The sequence below is a fragment of the Camellia sinensis genome, chromosome 15 (assembly GCF_055761805.1).
Source record: "Camellia sinensis isolate YWXY chromosome 15, ASM5576180v1, whole genome shotgun sequence".
Lineage (NCBI taxonomy): Eukaryota > Viridiplantae > Streptophyta > Magnoliopsida > Ericales > Theaceae > Camellia > Camellia sinensis.
Window position 1 is genome coordinate 76,083,769 of NC_138975.1, and position 21,248 is coordinate 76,105,016.

General features: G+C 35.9%; 1 protein-coding gene across 1 annotated transcript; it reads left to right on the forward strand.

Annotated features, from left to right (window-relative positions):
• Positions 1–10,971: 10,971 nt before the first annotated feature.
• LOC114307191 (uncharacterized) lies at positions 10,972–12,289 on the forward strand. The gene is made up of 2 exons (XM_082908335.1): positions 10,972–11,152; positions 11,772–12,289. The coding sequence occupies exons 1-2, from the start codon at positions 10,972–10,974 to the stop codon at positions 12,287–12,289; spliced, it is 699 nt and encodes a 232-aa protein (XP_082764461.1).
• Positions 12,290–21,248: the final 8,959 nt, after the last annotated feature.

Below are 21,248 nucleotides of genomic sequence, written 5' to 3' on the forward strand. Positions count from 1 at the left end.
AAAAGAAGTTAAAAGAAAGATAAATGGGAGATGTTCTAGTAAGAGAAGGGGGTGGTAGAGATGTGGTAGTAACTTTTAATTCTAAGGAAGACATGAAATCTGTACTACCACTATTCTATCCATGGATCCATGAGTGGTGTGAATTTATCACTAAATAGAAAGTTGGTCTGCAGCTAGAACAAGAGAGATGGGCATGGTTAAACTGTTATGGTATACCATTAAATCTTTGGAATAACAGTACTTTGAAGAAGATTGGAAGCATCTGTGTTGAAGTTATTAATTTTGATGATGATATAAGCAATCCAGCTTCATTCAAATGTGACAAAATCATAGTAGCAATGAGTATGGAGCTCATTAATAATGTAATCAACCTAGAGTGTAAAGGGAATTTGTTAGACTTATTTATTTTGATGATTTATTTAATTATGTTTTTAATTTATTTGGAAGAGAAAAATAGAATCAAAATTTATTTTAATGATTTATTTGAAAGAGAAAAATAGAATCAAAATTTATTTTGATAATTTATTTGAAAGAGAAAAATAGAATCAACATTTATTTTGATGATTTATTTAATTATGTTTTAATTTATTTGAAAAAAAAAATAGAATCAAAATTTATTTTGTCTCATTATTTCTCATCTAAACTTTTATCCTAAATGTTGCCAGAATGTATTTAATATTTGATTAAATCAGGAGTTCAAACAGCCCAAAACGGAGGTTCAAACAACCCAAAACAAAGGTTCAAACTGCCCAGCACAGCAGCAAGCCAAAAGGTTCAAGTGGAACATATTCAAATTAGTAATGTTGGAGTGGAAGATATTCAAAAGTAATGATGGAGTGGAAGATATTCAAATGAATACAACGGCTATAAACGACTATAAGTTTCGTTATACATACCAAAGCCTCCGATGTGAACAGGTGACAACAACTACAAACAAGTTACAGAAACCAGAAGATATTCTTTGATCCAAAATCACTCTCATCTATTCTCTGAAAAATTTTCTGAGAAGTGTTCTTCAATTTTTGTTTACATCCTCTCTCAGAAATTATACATTAAGTCGTATAGCTTTAAGCCCATCTTTCCTGTGTGAGAATTACAGAAAAATTAGAGTCTCGTTTTTATATCTATTTTTGAGAGATAATTCTTGTAACTTTTTATGAAAGCAAAAACACATTCTTTTCAATCCTGTAAGAGTGTAGTACTCTCAATGTTTTTTGGACTTAGAAAGTCTGTAAAATCTGTGGAGGATTGCTCCATATGTGAAAAGGTTGCTAGCACCCTGTGAAGCTGGAGAATAGTGAAAAATACCAAGTGAAGCTTGAGGAGTGGACGTAGGCCGAGTTGAAGTCAAACCACTATAAATTTGTTTGCTTCTCTCTCCCTTATCTCTTTATTTTATTTAAATTGCCATAGCTATATTTCACATTTTTATTGTGCTAAAATCATTAATTGACATAGTTGTTAAAACACTTGTTTTAATTATTTTTATTTCATTAACTATATTTATCTATTGTGCTAGTTATAATTTTTATTAGGGTATTATTATTTTATTTGTAAAAACCTAATTCACCCCCCCTCTTAGGTTGTATTTTGGGTAACAATTGGTATCAGAGCTTAGACTCTTGTTTTAGATTTAACCATCTGGGAGTTTCGATCTATGGAAATCTTAGCTGAAGGACAAGCCACAAATAGGCCACTATTATTTGACGGAAACAACTATAGTCATTGGAAGGATACGATGACCCTATACCTACAAGCCACTGATTATGCCATGTGAATTATTGTCACCAAAGGTCCAAAAATTCCTACCAAATTAGTAGACAATATTAGTGTACCTAAAACTAAAGATGAATGTGATGAGAGGGATCATAAATTATTGCAAGTCAATGCTAAAGCCAAACTCACCCTTGTTTGTGGATTAAACTCTAAGAAGTATAACAGAATTTCAAGTTGTGATTCGGCGAAAGAAATTTGGGACAAACTTGAGGTAACGTATGAAGATACAAACCAAGTGAAGGAATCTCGTATTGATATGCTTGTTCATAGTTATGAATTGTTTAAAATGAACTCTGATGAATCTATTTCAAGTATGTTTACTAGATTTATTGAAATTGTAAACTCTTTGAAATCTCTTGGCAAAACTTATACTAGCAGTGAGTTGATGAGAAAAATTCTTAGGTGTTTATCAAAGAATTAGGAAGCAAAGGTCACGGCCATTATAGAAGCCAAAAATCTCTCCACACTTGGATTGGATGAGCTTATGGGTTCCCTTATAACTCATGAGATCACCATGAAAGGACATGAGGATGTTGAAAACAAAAAGAAAAACGGAATTTCATTCAAAGCCTCATCAAATGAAGAAGAACATGAAAACTCCAGTGAGGATGAAAGCTATGCCATGTTTAGTAGAAATCTCAACAAGCACTTCAAGAAAAACAATTATGGAGGAAGAAGACATTTCAAGAAAGAGTACAACAAAGATAACAAGAAAGAGCCTATTATTTGCTATGAGTGCAAAAATCCCGGACATATGAAGATGGATTGTCCAAAATTGAAGAATCATGGAAAAGACTACAAAAGAAACAAAAAGGCCATGGTAGCAGCTTGGGGAGAAAGTGAAGATGAAAGCTCAAGTTATGAAATTGAAAATGAAGTAGCCAACTTATGTCTCATGGCTCTTGAAGATGAAGATTCTACTCAAGATGAGGTTTGCTTTAAGTCCAAAGCTAAAGAAGGGAAGTGGTACCTTGATAGTGGATGTTCCAGACACATAACCGGAGATAAATCATTCTTTGCTAAATTATCATCGAAAGATGAAGGATTTGTTACTTTTGGAGACAATAAGAAAGGAAAAATCATCGGTATTGGTAGCATCGGTATTTCTCCTAACCCTTCTATTGAAAATGTTTTACTTGTTAATGGACTTAAGCATAACCTACTTAGTCAATTATGTGATAAAGGCAATCGAGTTATTTTTGATAAATAACATTACACAATTGAAAGCACAAATGATTATAAAGCTTTATTCGTTGGTAATCGCCATGATAATGTTTATGTTTTTCATCTTAATGATCTCTATGCTAGTGATGTTAAATGTTTATATGTTAATAATGAAAATAGTTGGTTATGGCATAGAAGACTTGGTCTTGCTCATATGGATTTAATTGCTTAACTTTTAAGAAAGGATTTGGTCATTGGACTTCCAAAAATTAAATTTGAAAAAGATCATCTTTGTAGTTCTTGTCAACAAGGAAAATAAACTAAAACATGATTTAAATCAAAATCTCATATTTCCACAACTAGACCTTTAAAACTATTGCTTATGGATTTATTTGGTCCCTCAAGGACATCTAGTCTAGGTGGTAAACATTATTGTCTTGTTACTGTTGATGATTATTCAAGATTTACATGGGTTATGTTTTTAGCACACAAAGATGAAACCTCTTCTTCTTTCACAAAACTCTGTCGTAGAATTCAAAATGAAAAAAGGCTTTCTTATTACTAATATTCAAACCGACCATGGTAGAGAACTTGAAAATGAGAAATTTGAATTGTTTTGTGATGAGCATGGTATTGGACATAATTTTTCAGCACCTAGAATCTTTGAACAACATGGTATAGTAGAAAGGAAGAATAGAACTTTATAAGAGATGAGTAGAACAATGCTTTGCGAAAATAATCTTACTAAATATTTTTAGGCCAAAGCCGTTCATACCGCATGCTATATTTTAAATCATGTATTAATTAGACCTATTCTAAAAAAGACTCCTTATGAACTTTGGCATGATAGAAAGCCCAACATTAGTCACTTGCATGTTTTTGGTTGTAAAAGCTTTGTGCATAATAATTGTAAGGATAACTTAGGTAAATTTGATTCAAAATCTAATGAAGCAATTTTTCTTTACTATTCCTTAACTAGCAAAGCTTATCGTGTTTTTAATAAAAGAACTCTTGTTGTGGAAGAATCTATACATGTGGCATTTGATGAAACTAACATCTCTGCTCAAAAGCAAATTGTTAGTGATAATATAGATTTGGAACTAAATGTGAAAGATTCAAGTATCTACAAAGAAGAGAACCAACCATGTAAGTTGAACAAAGAGATTGAACAACCTATTCTCCCACCTCAAGAAGAAGGAGGAAACAATGATGATTTGCTAAGAGAATGGAAGTTTGTTTATAATCACCCTCCGGATTTAATCCTAGGTGACCCTACAAAAGGTATTGAAACTCGCTCTTCACTTAGATACATTTGTAGTAACTTGGTTTTTCTCTCATAGATTGAGCGTAAAAACTTTCAAGAAGCCGAATTCGATGAACATTGGATGATAGCTATGCATGAAGAGCTTAACCAATTTGAGAGAAACAAAGTGTGGGAACTTGTGCCAAAACCTAAAGATCATACCATTATCGATACCAAATGGATCTTTCGAAACAAGCTTGATGAATTTGGCACAATTATAAGAAACAAGGCTAGACTTGTTGCACAAGGATACAATCAAGAAGAAGGTATTGATTTCGATGAAACCTTTGCTCCGGTTGCTAGATTAGAAGCCATTCGTATGTTACTTATATTTGCATGTTTTAGAGATTTCAAACTTTATCAAATGGATGTAAAAAGCGCCTTTTTTAATGGTTTTATAAATGAGGAAGTTTATGTTAAATAACCCCTAGGTTTTGAAGATCATGCTTTTCCAAATCATGTTTTTAAACTATCAAAAGTTTTATATGGTTTGAAACAAGCACCTCGTGCATGGTATGAACGATTAAGTAAATTTTTGTTTGAAAATAATTTTTCTAGAGGAACGATTGACACAACACTTTTTATTGAAACTAAAAATGATGTTTTACTTATTGTCCAAATATATGTGGATGCCATTATATTTGGTGCTACTAATGAAACATTGTGTAAGGAATTTCTAAGTGTATGTAAGGTGTGTTTGAGATGAGCATGATGGGGGAGCTAAATTATTTCCTTGGGCTTCAAATCAAACAATGTAAGGAAGGAATTTTTATCAACCAAGCTAAGTACACAAAAGAACTACTCAAAAAGTTTGGTATGTATGACTCAAAAATAGCTAAAACACCTATGAGCACATTCATTAAGCTAGTCAAGGATGAAAAAGGTAAGTCCATTGATCAAACAAAATATCAAGGTATGATTGGCTCACTTCTTTATTTAACTGCAAATAGACCCGATATTATGTTTAGTGTTTGTATGTGTGCTAGATATCAATCAAATCTCAAGGAATCACATCTCAGTGCTGTTAAAAGAATTTTAGATATCTTGTTGTCACTCGAAATTTGGGATTGTTTTATCCTAGAGGTGTTGCATTTGATTTAATTAGTTACTCGGATGCCGACTTTGCTAGATGCAAACTTGATAGAAAAAGCACCAGTGGCATTTGTCACTTTCTTGGTAACTCATTAGTATCTTGGTTTAGTAAAAAGCAAAATTCTGTTGCTTTATCAACGGCTGAAGCTGAATATATAGCTTTCGGAAGTTGTTATGCCCAAATACTTTGGATGAAACAACAATTGGAGGACTTTGATTTGCATTATGATCATATCCCTAATAAATGTGATAATACTAGTGCCATCAATTTAAGCAAAAATCTGATTCAACACTCACGAACAAAACATATTGAAATTCAACATCATTTTTTAAGAGATCATGTTCAAAAAGGAGATATTGTACCTGAATTTGTAAACACCGACAAGCAATTGGCGGATATTTTCACAAAACCCCTAAGCGAGGATTGCTTCAATTTTATTCGTAGCGAGCTTGGAATGTCGATTTCTACTTAAAAAGTTTTGTTATGACTGTGAAACTTGAAGTTTTGTTAAAATGATTTATGTGTATTGCTACATTGATATGGAAACATTTATATCAGTTGAATGTTCTCAAGTCCTTCATACATTTATTCTCCTTAACAGTTTGCTATTCTCAACTGTGTAATTTTTTTTGGGTTCTGCATCTTGGGGTAAAATTAACTTTGCATACATTGATTTTTTTTTAAACCCTCATGGTATTTTTTTTTTTTGCATTACCATTCTAGCAATACCAACGTCCCATTAAGTTTAATTTTTGCTGCTATTATTTTATTTTAATTTATTTTCTTTCTTTTTTATTTTGATATTAGGCTTAATTTCTTTTATTTTTATTTTTTTCTCATTAATATTTTTGGTTTGGGCTTAATTTTCTTATTTTTTTTTTGCTTTTTAATTTCATTTTTCAGTACTTAAACATAAAAACAAAACAAATCAAAATACAAATATTTACTTAAAAAAAAAAAACAAAACAAAAACCCTTCATTTTTTTTACGGCCATACGTCGATCTTACTTACTCGCCTCTTCCATCGTTTTCTTCCTCTTTTTATCACCTTGGAAGGCCCTGCCCCCATGCTTTCGTCGAGAGCGACGACTCCCCGCTGACTATCAAAGGCGAAGAACGACGTTGCTCCAAATCGGGCCATGGAGGTGGTGTTCCATTTAAGCTCTTTATTTTTGGCCTTCAGTGTGCCAATCTCTGCTTGCGCATCCTTGTACATACGCTGGAGCAGCGAGAGTTGGACATTGACCTGGTGGAGCTCACTCGTCCTGTTCTGTAGTCGGTGAGCCAATTTTGTGACTGCAGTCACTATCTCCATACAGGAGGTTAGTGTGAAATGATTGGCTTCAATGTCTGATTGAGTTGCCATTATTTGCCCAATCGACATCATAGGAAGGTTGGGAAGAGTAGTAGCCGGGGCACTCGGCCCAGCAGCGCTTACAGGATCATTCAGGTTTTGGAAAGAGAGTAAGGGGATGTAACGAGGCCATGAAGTAGAAGAGGAGATGTAAACGACAGGAGGGTCATTTTTGGCAATTTTTCTGCTCTGCTCAGTCTCTCTGTTCTATCTCTCTCACGTAGAAGAAGAAAGAGATGGAAGGGAATAAGAAAGAAGAAGGAGAAGAGAGTGATTAAGAAGAAGACGGAGGAGAAGAAGACAAGAGGGAGAGAGAGCCGAGGCCGTTGATTGACCCGTCTTGCTTTTGTTGGTTGACTGATGGAAAAACGAGGACGCGTGTCCGACGCGATTTTCGACGGAAAAGAGAGAGGCGCATGAATCGTATATATATGTATATATATGTTTTGAATTGTATAGATGCCATTTATCACTATCATTTTCCTCCTCCTTCTCCAGATTCTGACCCATGATTTCCTTTTCATAATGTCACAGGGGGAGAAATTATATGATGTTATGTATTATGGTATTATTTTGTTATGATGTTATGTATAATGGTATTATTTTCAAATTATGGTATTATTTGAAAACTGATCTGATGATTATGTATTTATAGTTCGATATCTAAGTCTCATATCATGTCTCTAATTAAAGTTTATTTATTATACATGTGCTAACCTATGTATTTAGAAATGAATTCAAGGAGCATAATTTGATGGGGGGCTTTTCTTACTCCCAAATCAAATCAAAACATCATTGCGTGCCATCATAAAAAAGGGAGAGATTCTTAGACTTATTTATTTTGATGATTTATTTAATTGTGTTTTTAATTTATTTGGAAGAGAAAAATAGAATCAAAATTTATTTTAATGATTTATTTGAAAAAGAAAAGTAGAATCAAAATTTATTTTGATGATTTATTTGAAAGAGAAAAATAGAATCAACATTTATTTTGATGATTTATTTAATTATGTTTTAATTTATTTGAAAGAGAAAAATAGAATCAAAATTTATTTTGTCCCATTATTTCTCACCTAAACCTATATCCTAAATGTTGTTAGAATGTATTTAATATTTGATTAAATCAGAAGTTTAAACAGCCCAAAACAAAGGTTCAAACAACCCAGTACAACAGCATGTCAAAAGGTTCAAGTGGAAGATATTCAAATTAGTAATGATGGAGTGGAAGATATTCAAATGAATACAACGGCTATAAATGGCTATAAGTTTCATTATATATACCAAAGCCTCTGATGTGAACAAGTGACAGCAACTACAAACAAGTTACAAAAATCAGAAAATATTCTTGGATCCAAAATCACTCTCATCTATTCTCTGAAATTTTTTTTGAGAAGTGTTCTTAAATTTTTGTTTACATCCTCTCTTAGAAATTATGCATTAAGTCGTATAGCTTTAAGCCCATCTTTCATGTGTGAAGATTACAGAAAAATCAGAGTCTCGTTTTTATATCTATTTTTGAGAGATAATTCTTGTAGCTTTTTGTGAAAGCAAAAACACATTCTTTTCAATCCTGTAAGAGTGTAGTACTCTCAGTATTTTTTGGACTTAGAAAGTCTGTGTAAAAACTGTGGAGGATTGCTCCACATGTGAGAAGGTTACTGGCACCATGTGAAGCTCGAGAATAGTGAAAAATCTCAAGTGAAGCTTGAGGAGTGGATGTAGGCCGAGTTGAAGCCGAACCACTATAAATTTATTTGCCTCTCTCTCCCTTATCTCTTTATTTTATTTAAATTGCCATAGCTATATTTCATATTTTTATTGTGCTAAAATCATTAATTGCCATAGTTGTTAGAACACTTGTTTTGATTATTTTTATTTCATTAACTATATTTATCTGTTGTGCTAATCATAATTTTAATTAGGATATTATTATTTTATTTATAAAAACCTAATTCATCCCCCCTCTTAGGTTGTCTTTTGGGTAACAGAAGTGTTATCCAATAAGGGTGTGTAAGGAGCAAAGAGTAGTATCTAAGGTGTTAAAAGAGGTATACAAGGGTAAGATTCATCAAGATGAAGAATCTAATTCTTTCAACATTGCTGTCCAAGGGTCTCAAGTTCCAAACAGAGAGGAGGAGGAGAAAGAGTATGGTAAGGCAGTTGACTCAGTGGATGAGCTGGACAGAAAGAATGAGTTGGACCATGTTAGTGAGACAAATTAGATGGAGAAAGAGGTTGAGCTGGAGGATGATAATGGTTTAAAGTGTGCTTTAGCAGTTGAAGATTCAATAAGTGACTTAGGAAAGACAAATATTGGAAGAACATATGAAAATGAGGCATTGATGGTGTTGGAAAGCTCTAACATAGGTGTAAATGAGGCATCTCAAAGGGTAGATGTGCAAGTGTATACACCAGGCTTCGTTAAGAGCTTTACTAGATCAGGTAAAGATAGACCAGGTATCAACCTAGAGGTTATTTTAGGCTAAGACCAATTAATCAATTGTGGGCTATTTGGGTCTATGGATAAAACGTGTCCAGATAAATGTCTAACCAAAAAGAAAGGTGTTGTTAGGCCCGATGAGAGTAGTAACCATTCTAAACCTAGTGTAATGAGTAACCATTATAGCCAGAACCATCTGAGGAAGGAAGTTTTGAAAGGGAAGGAGGTTTTGATGGGTAAAGGAAAGATGTGAGAAAAAAGGAAAGTAGGGCCTTGCAATCAAATGCAAATGGGTGGTTTCTCAAGTTTCGTTAAAAACCTTAGCCATAAGGGTGCATTATCAAGTAAGAAAGGGTCTAAGAATGTCATTTCCAGACTAGCTTGTGGCAGCTTTAGCATCTTTATCTTCATCTCAACTTGGTAGCATCTCTGGGGAGGGAAGTTTAATGCTAAAGGAAGCTGAGGCTACCCTTCAAATGGGGAGTTTGTTGGGGATTAATTATCATTGGAATGAAGTAGAAGCCTTGAAGAGGATCTCAGAAATGGAGCTAAAGGACAAGGGAATGATTGGTGGAAGGTTAAAGGATGTGATTTGAGTGATGTCCATATGAGGTTTTAGAGTTATATTTTTTTTCCTAATGAAGATACTATCTTGTAATTGTAGAGAATTGGGTAGGAGGGAGAAGAGGGGAAGGATTAGAAGATTGATTGCTAATAGAAAGATTGATATTGTTCTTCTCCAAGAAACGAAGTTAACCAATTGCTCTGATGTGGATGTTAAAGCTTTATGGCCAAAAGATAAAATTGAATATTTGTGTGTAGATTTAGAAGGTTTATAAGGAGGTCTTCTGTGCATTTGGGATCCTGGGATCTTCCAATTCTCAGACTGTTGTAGTAACAGAAGCTTTATTCTAATCTCAGCTAAACTTTTCAACTCTTTTGAGTGTGTCATTGTGAATATATATGCCCTTAATGTAGTGGGTAGGAGAGGAAAGCTATGGAATATTTTGGGTGGGTTGAAGTCTGCTTTCTCGAAGCCCTGGTGTATAGGTGGTGATTTTAATGAAATAAGAAGTGTGGGCGAGATGATAGGCTGCTCTAGGAGGGACAGGGGTATGAGGGATTTTAACAATTTCATTGAGTCCTGTGAATTTTTAGATATCCCTATTTTGGGTAGGAAGTTCACTTGGTGTAATGCACAAGAAGGGGAAAAGTGGAGTAAGATAGATAGATTTCTAGCAAATCCAGAGTGAGGGATTGGGGACCTAGACCATTTAGATTCATCAACGCTTGGATCTTACACCCTCAGTTTTCAGCTTTTTTGAAGAAAATTTCAAAGGAGGCTAAAGTAGTTGGGTGGGCAGGTTTCATCATTCATAGTAAACTTAAATTGTTAAGAGACGCTTTGAGAAAGTGGAACAGAGAAGTATTTGGGGATGTTACAATCAAACTCAAGGCTATTGAGAAGGAATTGAACAATCTTGGCCTGCTAGCATAAACAAGAGATCTAGTAGATATTGAGAAGGCAAGAAGAAAAAAAAGTGATTAGTGAGGCTTGGAAGTTAAGTACAAGGGTTGAATGGATGTGGCTTGAAGAAGAAAGACTTGACTAGGCATTGATGGGTGATAAAAACACTAGATATTTTTATGTCATGGCTACTAGTAGACATAGTAGAAATGGGCTCAATTCAATAACTATTGGGGACATGGTGTATAAAGAAACTAGGAAACTCCAACAAGAGGTATGCCTGCACTTCATCAGACATTTTTCAGAGGAATGGAAATGTAGACCATCACTTGATTGTGTCTTCAAAATAGTAAGGAGCAGTTAAGCTTTTGAAATGCTAGAAGTAGAATTTTTAGAGAATGAGATATGGGCAGCCATCGAAAATTGTGAAGGAAACAAGGCTCCAGGCCCAGATGGGTTTAATCTTTTATGCTACCAGAAGCATTGGAAGAAAATGAAGGGAGATTTGATCCAATTCATGAAGGGCCTTCACACTCATGGTAAATTGGTCAGAGGTATTAATAGTTCTTTTATAGCATTGGCCCCTAAAAAAGAGGATATAGTGGGATTGAGAGATTTTAGGCCTATAAGTCTAGTGGGCTGAGTTTACAAGATTCTATCTAAGGTGTTATTAAATAGATTAAGAAATGTTCTTCCAGAAATAATTAGTAAGGCTTAATCAGCTTTCTTAAGTGGTAGAAATATTTTGGATGGAGTCTTAATAGCAAATGAGGTGGCTGATGGGTGGAAAAAGGCAAAGAGGAAGGGTGTGATATTAAAGCTTGATTTTGAAAAGGCCTGTGATTCAATCAATTGGGAATTCCTCTTCTTAATGTTGTCAAGATTTGGTTTTAGAGATAGATGGATAGTATGGATAAGAGAATGTGTCTCCTCTGCTAGGGTATCAGTCCTTGTGTGAATGGATCTCCCACTGAAGAATTCTGTCCCCAAAAAGGATTAAGGCAAGGTGACCCTCTCTCTCATTTCCTTTTCAATATAGTGGCAAAAGGTCTAAATGTACTACCGTCCAGAGCTTTAGAAAATGATCTAATTAATGGTGTAATAGTAGGGCAAATGGTGTACTTGTGTCCCACTTGCAATTTGCTGATGACTCTATTTTATTCTGTGAAGCAGATGAACTAGAAGTAGTTAGTATTAAAAGAATCCTAAGATGTTTTGAACTTATATCTGGGTTGAAAATAAATTATCACAAGAGTGTGGTTTGTGAAGTAAGTGTGGAGGATGATATTCTAACAGATCTTGTTGTCAAACTTAACTGTAAGACTGGCTCATTACCATTGAATTATCTTGGGCTTCCTATGGGGGCAAATCCTAGTAGGAGGAGGACATGGAAATTAGTCCTCGATAAAGTTAAAGCTAGCCTAGCGGGTTGGAAGAGAAGGATGCTGTCATTTGCTGGTAGGTTGATTATGAATAAGTTAGTCTTATCATGCTTACCTATCTACTACTTATCTCTGTTTAGAGTTAAATGGGAGAAGGTGACTATTGATCAAGGAGTTTTGGGCATTAGGAAGGTTAGAATTGCCAATTCTTGTTTGTTATTGAAGTGGTGGTGGAGATTTGCTTGTGAGACAAATGCACTATGGAGCAGAGTGATTTGTAGTAAACATAATATTGAGGAGTGTTGCTAGTTACCTGTTCCTAGTAATAGCTCTAGGCAATCAAGATTATGGGATGATATTAACTTAGTGGCTAATTAGTAACCTTCTCTAATAGAGTGTTTTCAAAATAATTTTAAAGTAAAGGTGGGGGATGTTAAGATTTCGGGAGGAAATGTGGTGTAACTCCCATTGCTTGAAAATAGAGTTTTTTAGGCTGTTCAGCTTATCAAAGGAAAAGAGAGGTGCACTTCGTCTGTTTGTAGATTTGAAGGCAACCTCAGGGGAGTGGAACATATTTCCCAGAAGAGAGTTGTTTGAGTGGGAAATGGTGGACATGCAGAGATTATTATCTATTCTCTCACCAAGACCTTCGGTTAGCTTGGAAAGAGTTGATTGCCCAAAGTGGATAGCTACAATATTAGGTATTTTTTCGATAACTTCTTTGTACAAGATCTGTTCAATTAGAGTTGGGAATCACCTCAATGTTAGTAGATTACTATGGATGTCACGACCTAAATCTGCGCCTATAGGTTTAGCATCGTAATCGGCCAGTAATCCTTGGATTACCAAAGGCCTCTGAATAGAATCACAAAATATAAGGGGGTGCGGAAGCAAATATACAAAATACAATGTCCATAAAGCTGTGTAGATAGAAAATTTAAATCATACACATATATAAATAGTGTCAACTTCCATATGTCATGCATCACCATACAGATAGTATCATAAGGGACTTAGCCTTATGTACAGATAGACAAAAACAAAACAAAACATCTTTCACATGATTCACAAAATTGACTTCTTAGACGGGAACCTTCCTAGGAGGCGCGGTGGTTGGCTGACAAAGCAAAACTCTCCAGGCAACAACTTAGGCCTGGTCATGCGCCTGCTTACCTACATATATAATATAAATAGCGAGTGAAAGCCCAGTGAATAATAACAGAGTAAATGATTGAATGAATGATGTCCCATAATAATTCAGAAAACAAAAATAGATTCACATTCATATTCTTGTTCGAATCATATACAAAAATCAGAGTTCATGCTTGATCATATGTGGTACATCCAATAGCGCTAACAGATCAAATACAAAGCATTAAGGGTCATACTTGTCAGTTCCATAAAGGAACCTCTGAAATCGGGAACTTGTAACATACTTAAGCCACGATATTGTTACCCCCGATCAAAGGCCATGAGACAACGGTATTATTACCCCTAGGTAAGGGCCTTGCGCTCATGGACCACGGTAGTGTTACCCCCAGGTAAGGGCCATGTGCTAACGATGCCACGAATACATTTCAGAAACTTGGAAAATTATTCATTCATACAAAACATAGCATTTCAGAAAACTGATCATTTCATATCATCAGAAAATAATTAAAGTTAAACAAAACTTTACAGAGTTATTACGCACAGATGGCTTCACTTGCAGAATAGACAGAGCAGACAAATCAAATAACTTGTGGCACGTAACCTACATGAACATAACACACACATTGACGCACACACTCAGAATTCATTAACTTATTCTATTTCATTCCTAGTGTGTTTCTGGTCCTTATCCTCGTCATTATGTCTTAAATATGGCCTACGAATGCCTAGGATGCGATGATGATGCCAAAATGCCCTTGAAAACACTTAGGCAAATATGCTGAAAATAGGGGCCTCGCTCGAGCGCAACTTCCTTCGCTCAAGCAGAAGGTCAAAAATATGAGTGGTCGCGTGAGCGCAACTTCTTTCGCTCGAGCAGTTTGTAAACTCTGTAAAAGTACCAGTCGCTCGAGCGTAAGATTGAGGTCCTTGCTCAAGCACAACTCTTGTTGCTTGAGCGGTCTGCAAAACATGTGAACTTCTGGGAGCATGCATTTTATGCTCGAGCCAACTTTTGGTCGCTCGAACGGAGGTGCAAAACACAGAGGGGTCGCTCGAGCAGAAATACAGAATCTGAAATTTCCAGATTGTTGTACATGATGGAAACTTCGAATTCAAAGCCTCAAAAACTCATCATTAGGACCCAAAAGTCGAGAAAACACTTCAAAACTTATAAAACATGGAGAATTAAAGATCGTTTCATGAAATCAAGGCCCAAAGCTTTGCCAAATGCATAAAACAGAACTTAAAACTTTGAACCCTTAACATGCATACATTAACTTGACTTCAAAGCTCCCAAAATATGATCAATTGATATAAAATGGCATCAAACAAGATGGATTCTCAAAATAAAGGTAAGATTGACACATGTATGTGAGGTTTGCTTGAAATTCAAACTCAAATTGTCATGAAAATGCATGGATGCATGAACCATGCTCAATTCTATCATCCAAGCTTAATTTTTGTATTTACTCTTTCAATTCTCTTGAGCTCATCTTCTTATTGAGCCAAACACTTAATTCATGGGTTGCACTCTTACCTTAAGCTTGAGTTCACAGGTGTGGAAGATTAATTCTCCTAAGTCTTCTTCAATTCCCTCAAATTCTCTTCAATTCTCCTCTTTCCCTTTCTCTCTCACGTTTGAGCCTCGAGAATGATGAAATGGGAGTGTGAGTGAGGTTCTAAAATCAATTTAAGCCTTATATAGGCTTGATTAGTGGTATTTAATTAAGCTAAGCTTAGGTAAGCAATTCACATTAATTAATCCTAATTAATTCATTTTGAATCGAATTTCAATCGAACCTACCATAATATTCTAAAAATTCTAAATAACACATATACAAGTCAATTTCATGATCGGATGCCGATAAGGCCTTCAATTTGCAGAGTAAAGTAGAAACACAAACATATATTTCTACAACAGACAAATATAAACACTAATAATGCAACATGTAATTAACTTAGGATTTCATCTTAATTACTTATTTGGCATACTTAATCATGGCTTAACAATTAATCATGGGTCGGGGTTATTACAATCTTCCCCCCTTAAAGAGTTTGGTCCTCCAAACTCGGATTACCTTCATTTTGGAAGAATACCAGGTCCAAAGGAAGCAACTCAAGGTATCTCTTCATTATATCTTCTTTTGTTTCCCATGTTGCATAGGTTCCACCATGATTCGGCCAATCAATTTTCACCAATAGAATTTCCTTGTTTCTCAATCTTTTGATTCTTCAGTTAATAATTTGGATTGGCCGTTCTTCATATGTGTAATCTTCCTTCAAAAGTACGTGTGTTGGCTCCATAACGTGCAATGGATCTCTCAAATAATCCCGAAGCATTGAAAGATAAAAAAATGTTACTGTGTTGGCTCAATAACGTGCAATGGATCTCTCAAATAATCTCAAATATTCTCCATAACCGGAGGTAAGGCCACTCGGTATGTTACTGAGTTGATTTTCTCTAAGACTTCATATGAGCTAATGTATCTTGGTGTTAGTTTTCCTTTCACCCCAAATCGTGTTTGACCTTTCATTAGAGTTACTTTTATAAATACGTGGTCACCGACTTCGTACTCTCTGTCTTTTCTTTGGACATCCGCATAACTCTTTTGGTGGTTTTGTGCAGTTTTCAAATATTGTTGGATCAGTTTCACTTTTTTAGTTGTTTCTTGCACAAGTTCCTGTCCCAACAATGGTCTATCACCTACCTCAGCCCAGCAAATCAAAGATCGGCATGTTCTACTATACAAAGCTTCATAAGGAGCCATTCCAATGCTTGAATGATAACTGTTGTTGTATATAAACTCGGCTAGAGGAAGGTAAGTCCTCCAATTTCCTTGGAAGTCCAATACACACATCCGTAGCATATCTTCCAAAGTTTGATTGGTTCGTTCAGTTTGGCTGTCTGCTTGTGGATGGTAGGCACTGCTCAGTCGCAGTTCAGTTCCCAAAGTACGTTGTAAACTCTGCCAGAATCTTGACGTGAACTTAGAATCTCTGTCAGATACAATGGATACTGGCACACCATGCAATCTCACAATCTCATTCATATAAATGTTAGCTAACTTATTTGCATTGTAAAAAGTTTTAAGAGGTAGAAAATGAGCAGATTTAGTTAAATGATTAACTATGACCCAGATAGTCTCTATACCTCGAGAGGAGCAAGGCAATCCCACAATGAAGTCAATGGTAATGTGCTCCAATTTCCATTCTGGTATTGGAAGCGACTGAAGTAACCCAGTAGGCCGTTGGTGTTCGTCTTTAACTTGTTGACAGTGCAAACATCTAGCCACAAATCAGCAATGCTTTTCTTCATGCCAGGCCACCAAAAATTCTATTTCAAATCATGGTACATCTTTGTGTTTCCCGGATGTATTGTAAACTTTGAATTGTGAGCTTCAGTCATAACACGCTTTCTCAAGTCAGAATAATCTCGTACACAGTCTATTCTTCAACACATTATTCTCAACCACAAATCCTAGTCTTAGTTTTGATTCAAATTTATGCACAATCCTTTTCAGAAATTCATCTTGCAGTTGTTTCTCTGCAATCTCTTCAATGATTGTAGGCTAAGCAGAGATGGCGGCTAGAATTCTATCTTGTTCACGTAACACAATTTTAAACTCATTCCTCTCCAAGTTCGATATCAACTCTTTCTGACTGGTGAGCAAACATGACAAATTTCCCACTAACTTTCGGCTCAAAGCATCTGCCACTGTATTAGCTTTCCCTGGATAGTACAAAATCTGCAAATCATAGTCTTTAATCAACTCGAGCCATCTCCTCTATCTCATGTTCAATTCCTTCTGAGTAAAGAAATATTTTAAACTTTTGTGATCGGTATACACTTCGCAAGTTATGTCGTACAGATAATGATGCCAAATTTTCAAAGCAAAGACCACAGCTGCGAGTTCAAGGTTGTAGGTCAGATAGTTCTTTTCATGTGGTTGGAGTTGTCGCGAGGCATAAGCAATCACTTTACCATTTTGCATTAGTAAACATCCCAAACCTTTATATGAAGCATCACTGTAAATTTGGACTCCATCAGTACTATTAGGCAAAGTCAAGATCGGTGTAGTTACTAACATGGTCTTTAGCTCTTGGAAGGCAGGCTTCCTTTGTTTGTTCCAATCAAATGGTGCATTTTTCTGAGTTAATTATGTCAATGGCAGGGCAAGTTTAGAGAAGTCTTTCACAAATCTGCACTAGTAGCCTGCAAGCCCCAGAAAAATTCTAACTTCAGGCATATTGGTTGGCGTTGGCCAGTCTACAATGGCTTCAATTTTCTATGGGTCCACTAATATACCATCATCGTCAATCACATGTCCCAAAAATGCTACGCTGTCAAGCCAGAATTCACATTTGGACAATTTTGCATACAACTTCTTTTCTCTCAAAATCTATAAAGCAATTCTCAGGTGATGTTCATGTTTTTCCCTACTTTTGGAGTAAATCAAGATATCATCAATAAACACAACGATGAATTCATCGAGGAATTGTTTAAGCACCCTATTCATTAGGTCCATAAAAGCTGCAGTTGCATTCATTACCCCAAATGGCATGACTAAAAATTCATAATGCCCGTATCTAGTTTGGAAAGCTATTTTCTCAATGTCTTCTGCCTTTACTTTCAATTGATGATAGCCCAATCTAAGGTCAATTTTGGAGAATACTTGGGCTCCTTGGAGTTCGTCAAACAAATCATCTATTCAGGGCAATGGATATTTATTCTTGATAGTTACTCGATTCAATTCCCGGTTCTTCTTAACAAACAAAACTGGATCACCCCAAGGTAAAGTGCCCAGGCAGATGATTTTCTTGTCTAACAAATCTTGTAATTGAGTTTTCAATTCTTTCAATTTAGAGGTTGACATACGGTATGGGGTTTTAGAAATTAGTTGTGTCCTGGGTATTACATCAATGGTGAATTCGATTTCTCTATCAATTAAATCCCCAGGCAATTCATTCGGAAACACATCGGGAAATTCACAAACAACAGGGATGGTTTCCACATTAGCACTATCAGAAGATACAGTCAGTACACAACACAAGTAGACCCGACACCTTTTTCTCAACAACTTCCTGGCTTTTATAAATGAAATCAAGTATAGCGAAGGAACTACCCCATTTCCAATGAAGACAAACTCAGGCACACCAGGTGGTCGAAACACAACAGTTTTATTCACACAATCAATAGTTGCACAATACTTTGTCAACCAATCCATACCAAGTATATAGTCAAAATGATCAAGACCCAATGGTAATAAATCAACATATAATGTCATATCACCAATCACAATGTCACATGCTGAATACACATACGCGCATATCATAGAACCTTCAGATGGTGTAGAGACAGATAACAAATAATTCATAGGCTCTAGTGGTCTAGTTAATTTTCGGGAATAAGCATGCGACATAAAAGAGTGCGTAGAACCAGAATCTATCAACAAGTAGGCATTTTGAGCACAGATAGAAATCATACCTGACATTATTGACTCGTACATCACCAGGCATTAGTGCAAATACTCGACCTTGCCTCAAAGGTTCTTTCCCAGTATGGGTTCTCCCATTCGTTCTTGGTGCAGGAGCGGATCCGACAGAACATGCCGCGAGTCGAGTAGCATTGTCAAATCTCATCGGATAATCTCTAATCATGTGGCCAGTCTTGCCACGCTAAAATCATGCACCAGATGCATGGTAACATGTGCCCTTATGTTTTCTTCCACATTCTGAATAAACTGACATAGACCCACAACTTTGGCTTGAACTGCTTGAAAATCCAGTATTTTTCTTTTTGTTTATAAAGAATGAGTAGCCCTTCTGAAAGTTAGATCTAGATATTTTACCTCGCCATTCAGTTGTTGTTGGGGCCTTGCTTTGTTTCATCGTTGCTAAGGTAGCTTCTACCATCAATGCTCTGTCTAATACTTCCACATAGGTAGGCAACTTCAAGATGCCAACTCAATCAAACACTTCCAATGTCAAACTTCCTTCAAATTTTCGTGCCTTTTTGTAATCGGTATCCACCATATGTGGAGCAAACCTGGCTAATTCAGTGAGCTTGGCTTCATACTCTGTTACTGACATATTGCCCTACTTGAGTTCCTGAAATTCTGAAACTTTTTGGTCATGAAAACACTGAGGGAAATATTTTTCATAGAAGATCTCCTTGAATTGAACCCGTGTCATGTTTCCATTGTCGTTTTAGATTAACAACCACCATCTTCGAGCTTGATCCTTTAGGGTATAGGTGGCCAAGAGCACTTTCTGAGTCGTAGAGCAAGGAAACACTTCAAATAGCTTTTCCATTTCAAGTAGTCATGTTTTTGCCCTCAACGGTACAATACCACCTAAGGAAGTTAGTGGTTTCATCTTCATGAACTTCTGGGTTAAGTTGATTATGTCATTATTATCCGGTTCAATTTGCACTGGTGGAGGCGGAGGTGGCAAATGTTGTTACCTCTGTTATTGCGTCACTAGTCAAAGCTGCAAGCATCTGTTCCATTCGACTCATTTAGGCCTCAAAGGATTTAGTGGCATCATTACTTCTTGTATTTTCCATTGCTATAGGTAAGCAAGACAATAATAAAAATAGGCATAATAGTCTTGTTCTTTGTGTTCTATTCTAAATCAATTTGCTTCATGTGTGTTCGCATTAGTTCAATTTAGTTCGTGCAAATTCTCATAGTTCACACACGCACACATGCAGACGGAATTCCTCTAATTCTTTTCTAGGACATCCTATAGCTCATATGCACTCGTGTGTGCGGTAGAACACGTGCTCTAATACCACTCTGTTACAACCCAAACCAGCGCCTATAGGTTTAGCATTGTAACCAGCCAGTAATCCTTAGATTACCAAAGGCCTCTGAATAGAATAACAAAATATAAGGGGCTGCGGAAGCAAATATATAAAATACAATGTCCATAGAGCTGTGTAGACGTCCATAGGACAAAAAATTTAAATCATACATATATATAAATAGTGTCAACTTCCATATGTCATGCATCACTATACAGATAGTATCGTAAGGGACTTAGCCCTATGTTCAGATAAACAAAAACAAAACAAAACATCTTTCACATGATTCGCAAAACTGACTTCTTAGACGAGAACCTCTACATGAGGCATGGTGGCTGGCTGATAAAGTAAAATTCTCCAGGCAAAAGTTTAGGCCTGGTCATGCATCTTCTCACCTACATACATAATATAAATAGTGAGCGAAAGCCCAGTGAATAATAAAAGAGTAAAGAGTTGAATGAATGATGTCCCATAATAATTTAGAAAATAGAAACAGATTCACATTCATATTCTTGTTTGAATCATATACAAAAATCAGAGTTCATGCTTGATCATATGTGGTACATCCAATAGCGCTAACAGATCAAATACAAAGCATTAAGGGTCATACTTGTCAGTTCCATAAAGGAACCTCTGGTACCGAGAACTTGTAACATACTTAAGCCACAATATTGTTACCTCGGGCAAGGGCCAACAGACCACGGTATTATTAGCCCCGGGCAAGGGCCTTGTGCTCATAGACGACGGTATTGTTACCCTCGGGCAAGGGCCATGTGCCAAGGATGCCATGAATACATTTCAGAAACTTGGACAATCATTCATTCATACAAAACATAGCATTTCAGAAAAACTGATCATTTCATATCATCATAAAATAATTAAAGTTAAACATAACTTTACAAAGTTATTACTCACAAATGGCTTCACTTGCAGAACAGACAGAGTAGACAAATCAGATAACTTGTGGCACGTGACCTACATGAACATAACAAACACACACATATTGAAAAACACACTCGGAATTCCTTATCTTATTCTATTTCATTCCTAGTGTGCTTCTGGTCCTTATCCTCATCATTATGTCTTAAATATGGCCTAGGAATGCCTAGGATGTGATGATGATTCCAAAATGCCCTTGAAAACAATTAGGCAAATATGCTAAAAACAGGGGCCTCGCTCGAGCGTAGCTTCCTTCGTTCGAACGGTCTGTAACCTTTGCAAAAGTACTGGTTGTGTGAATTCTCTGCTCGGCAGTCGCTCGACGGTTGTTTAAGCGTAAAACTGAGGTCCTCACTCGAGTGCAACTCTTGT

Coding starts and splice junctions, on each gene's coding strand:
- LOC114307191 (XM_082908335.1), top strand. CDS start 10,972: ATGCTAGAAGTAGAATTTTTAGAGAATGAGATATGGGCAGCCATCGAA. Junction 11,153..11,771: donor TCATGGTAAATTGGTCAGAG/GTATTAATAGTT, acceptor TCTGTGAAGCAG/ATGAACTAGAAGTAGTTAGT.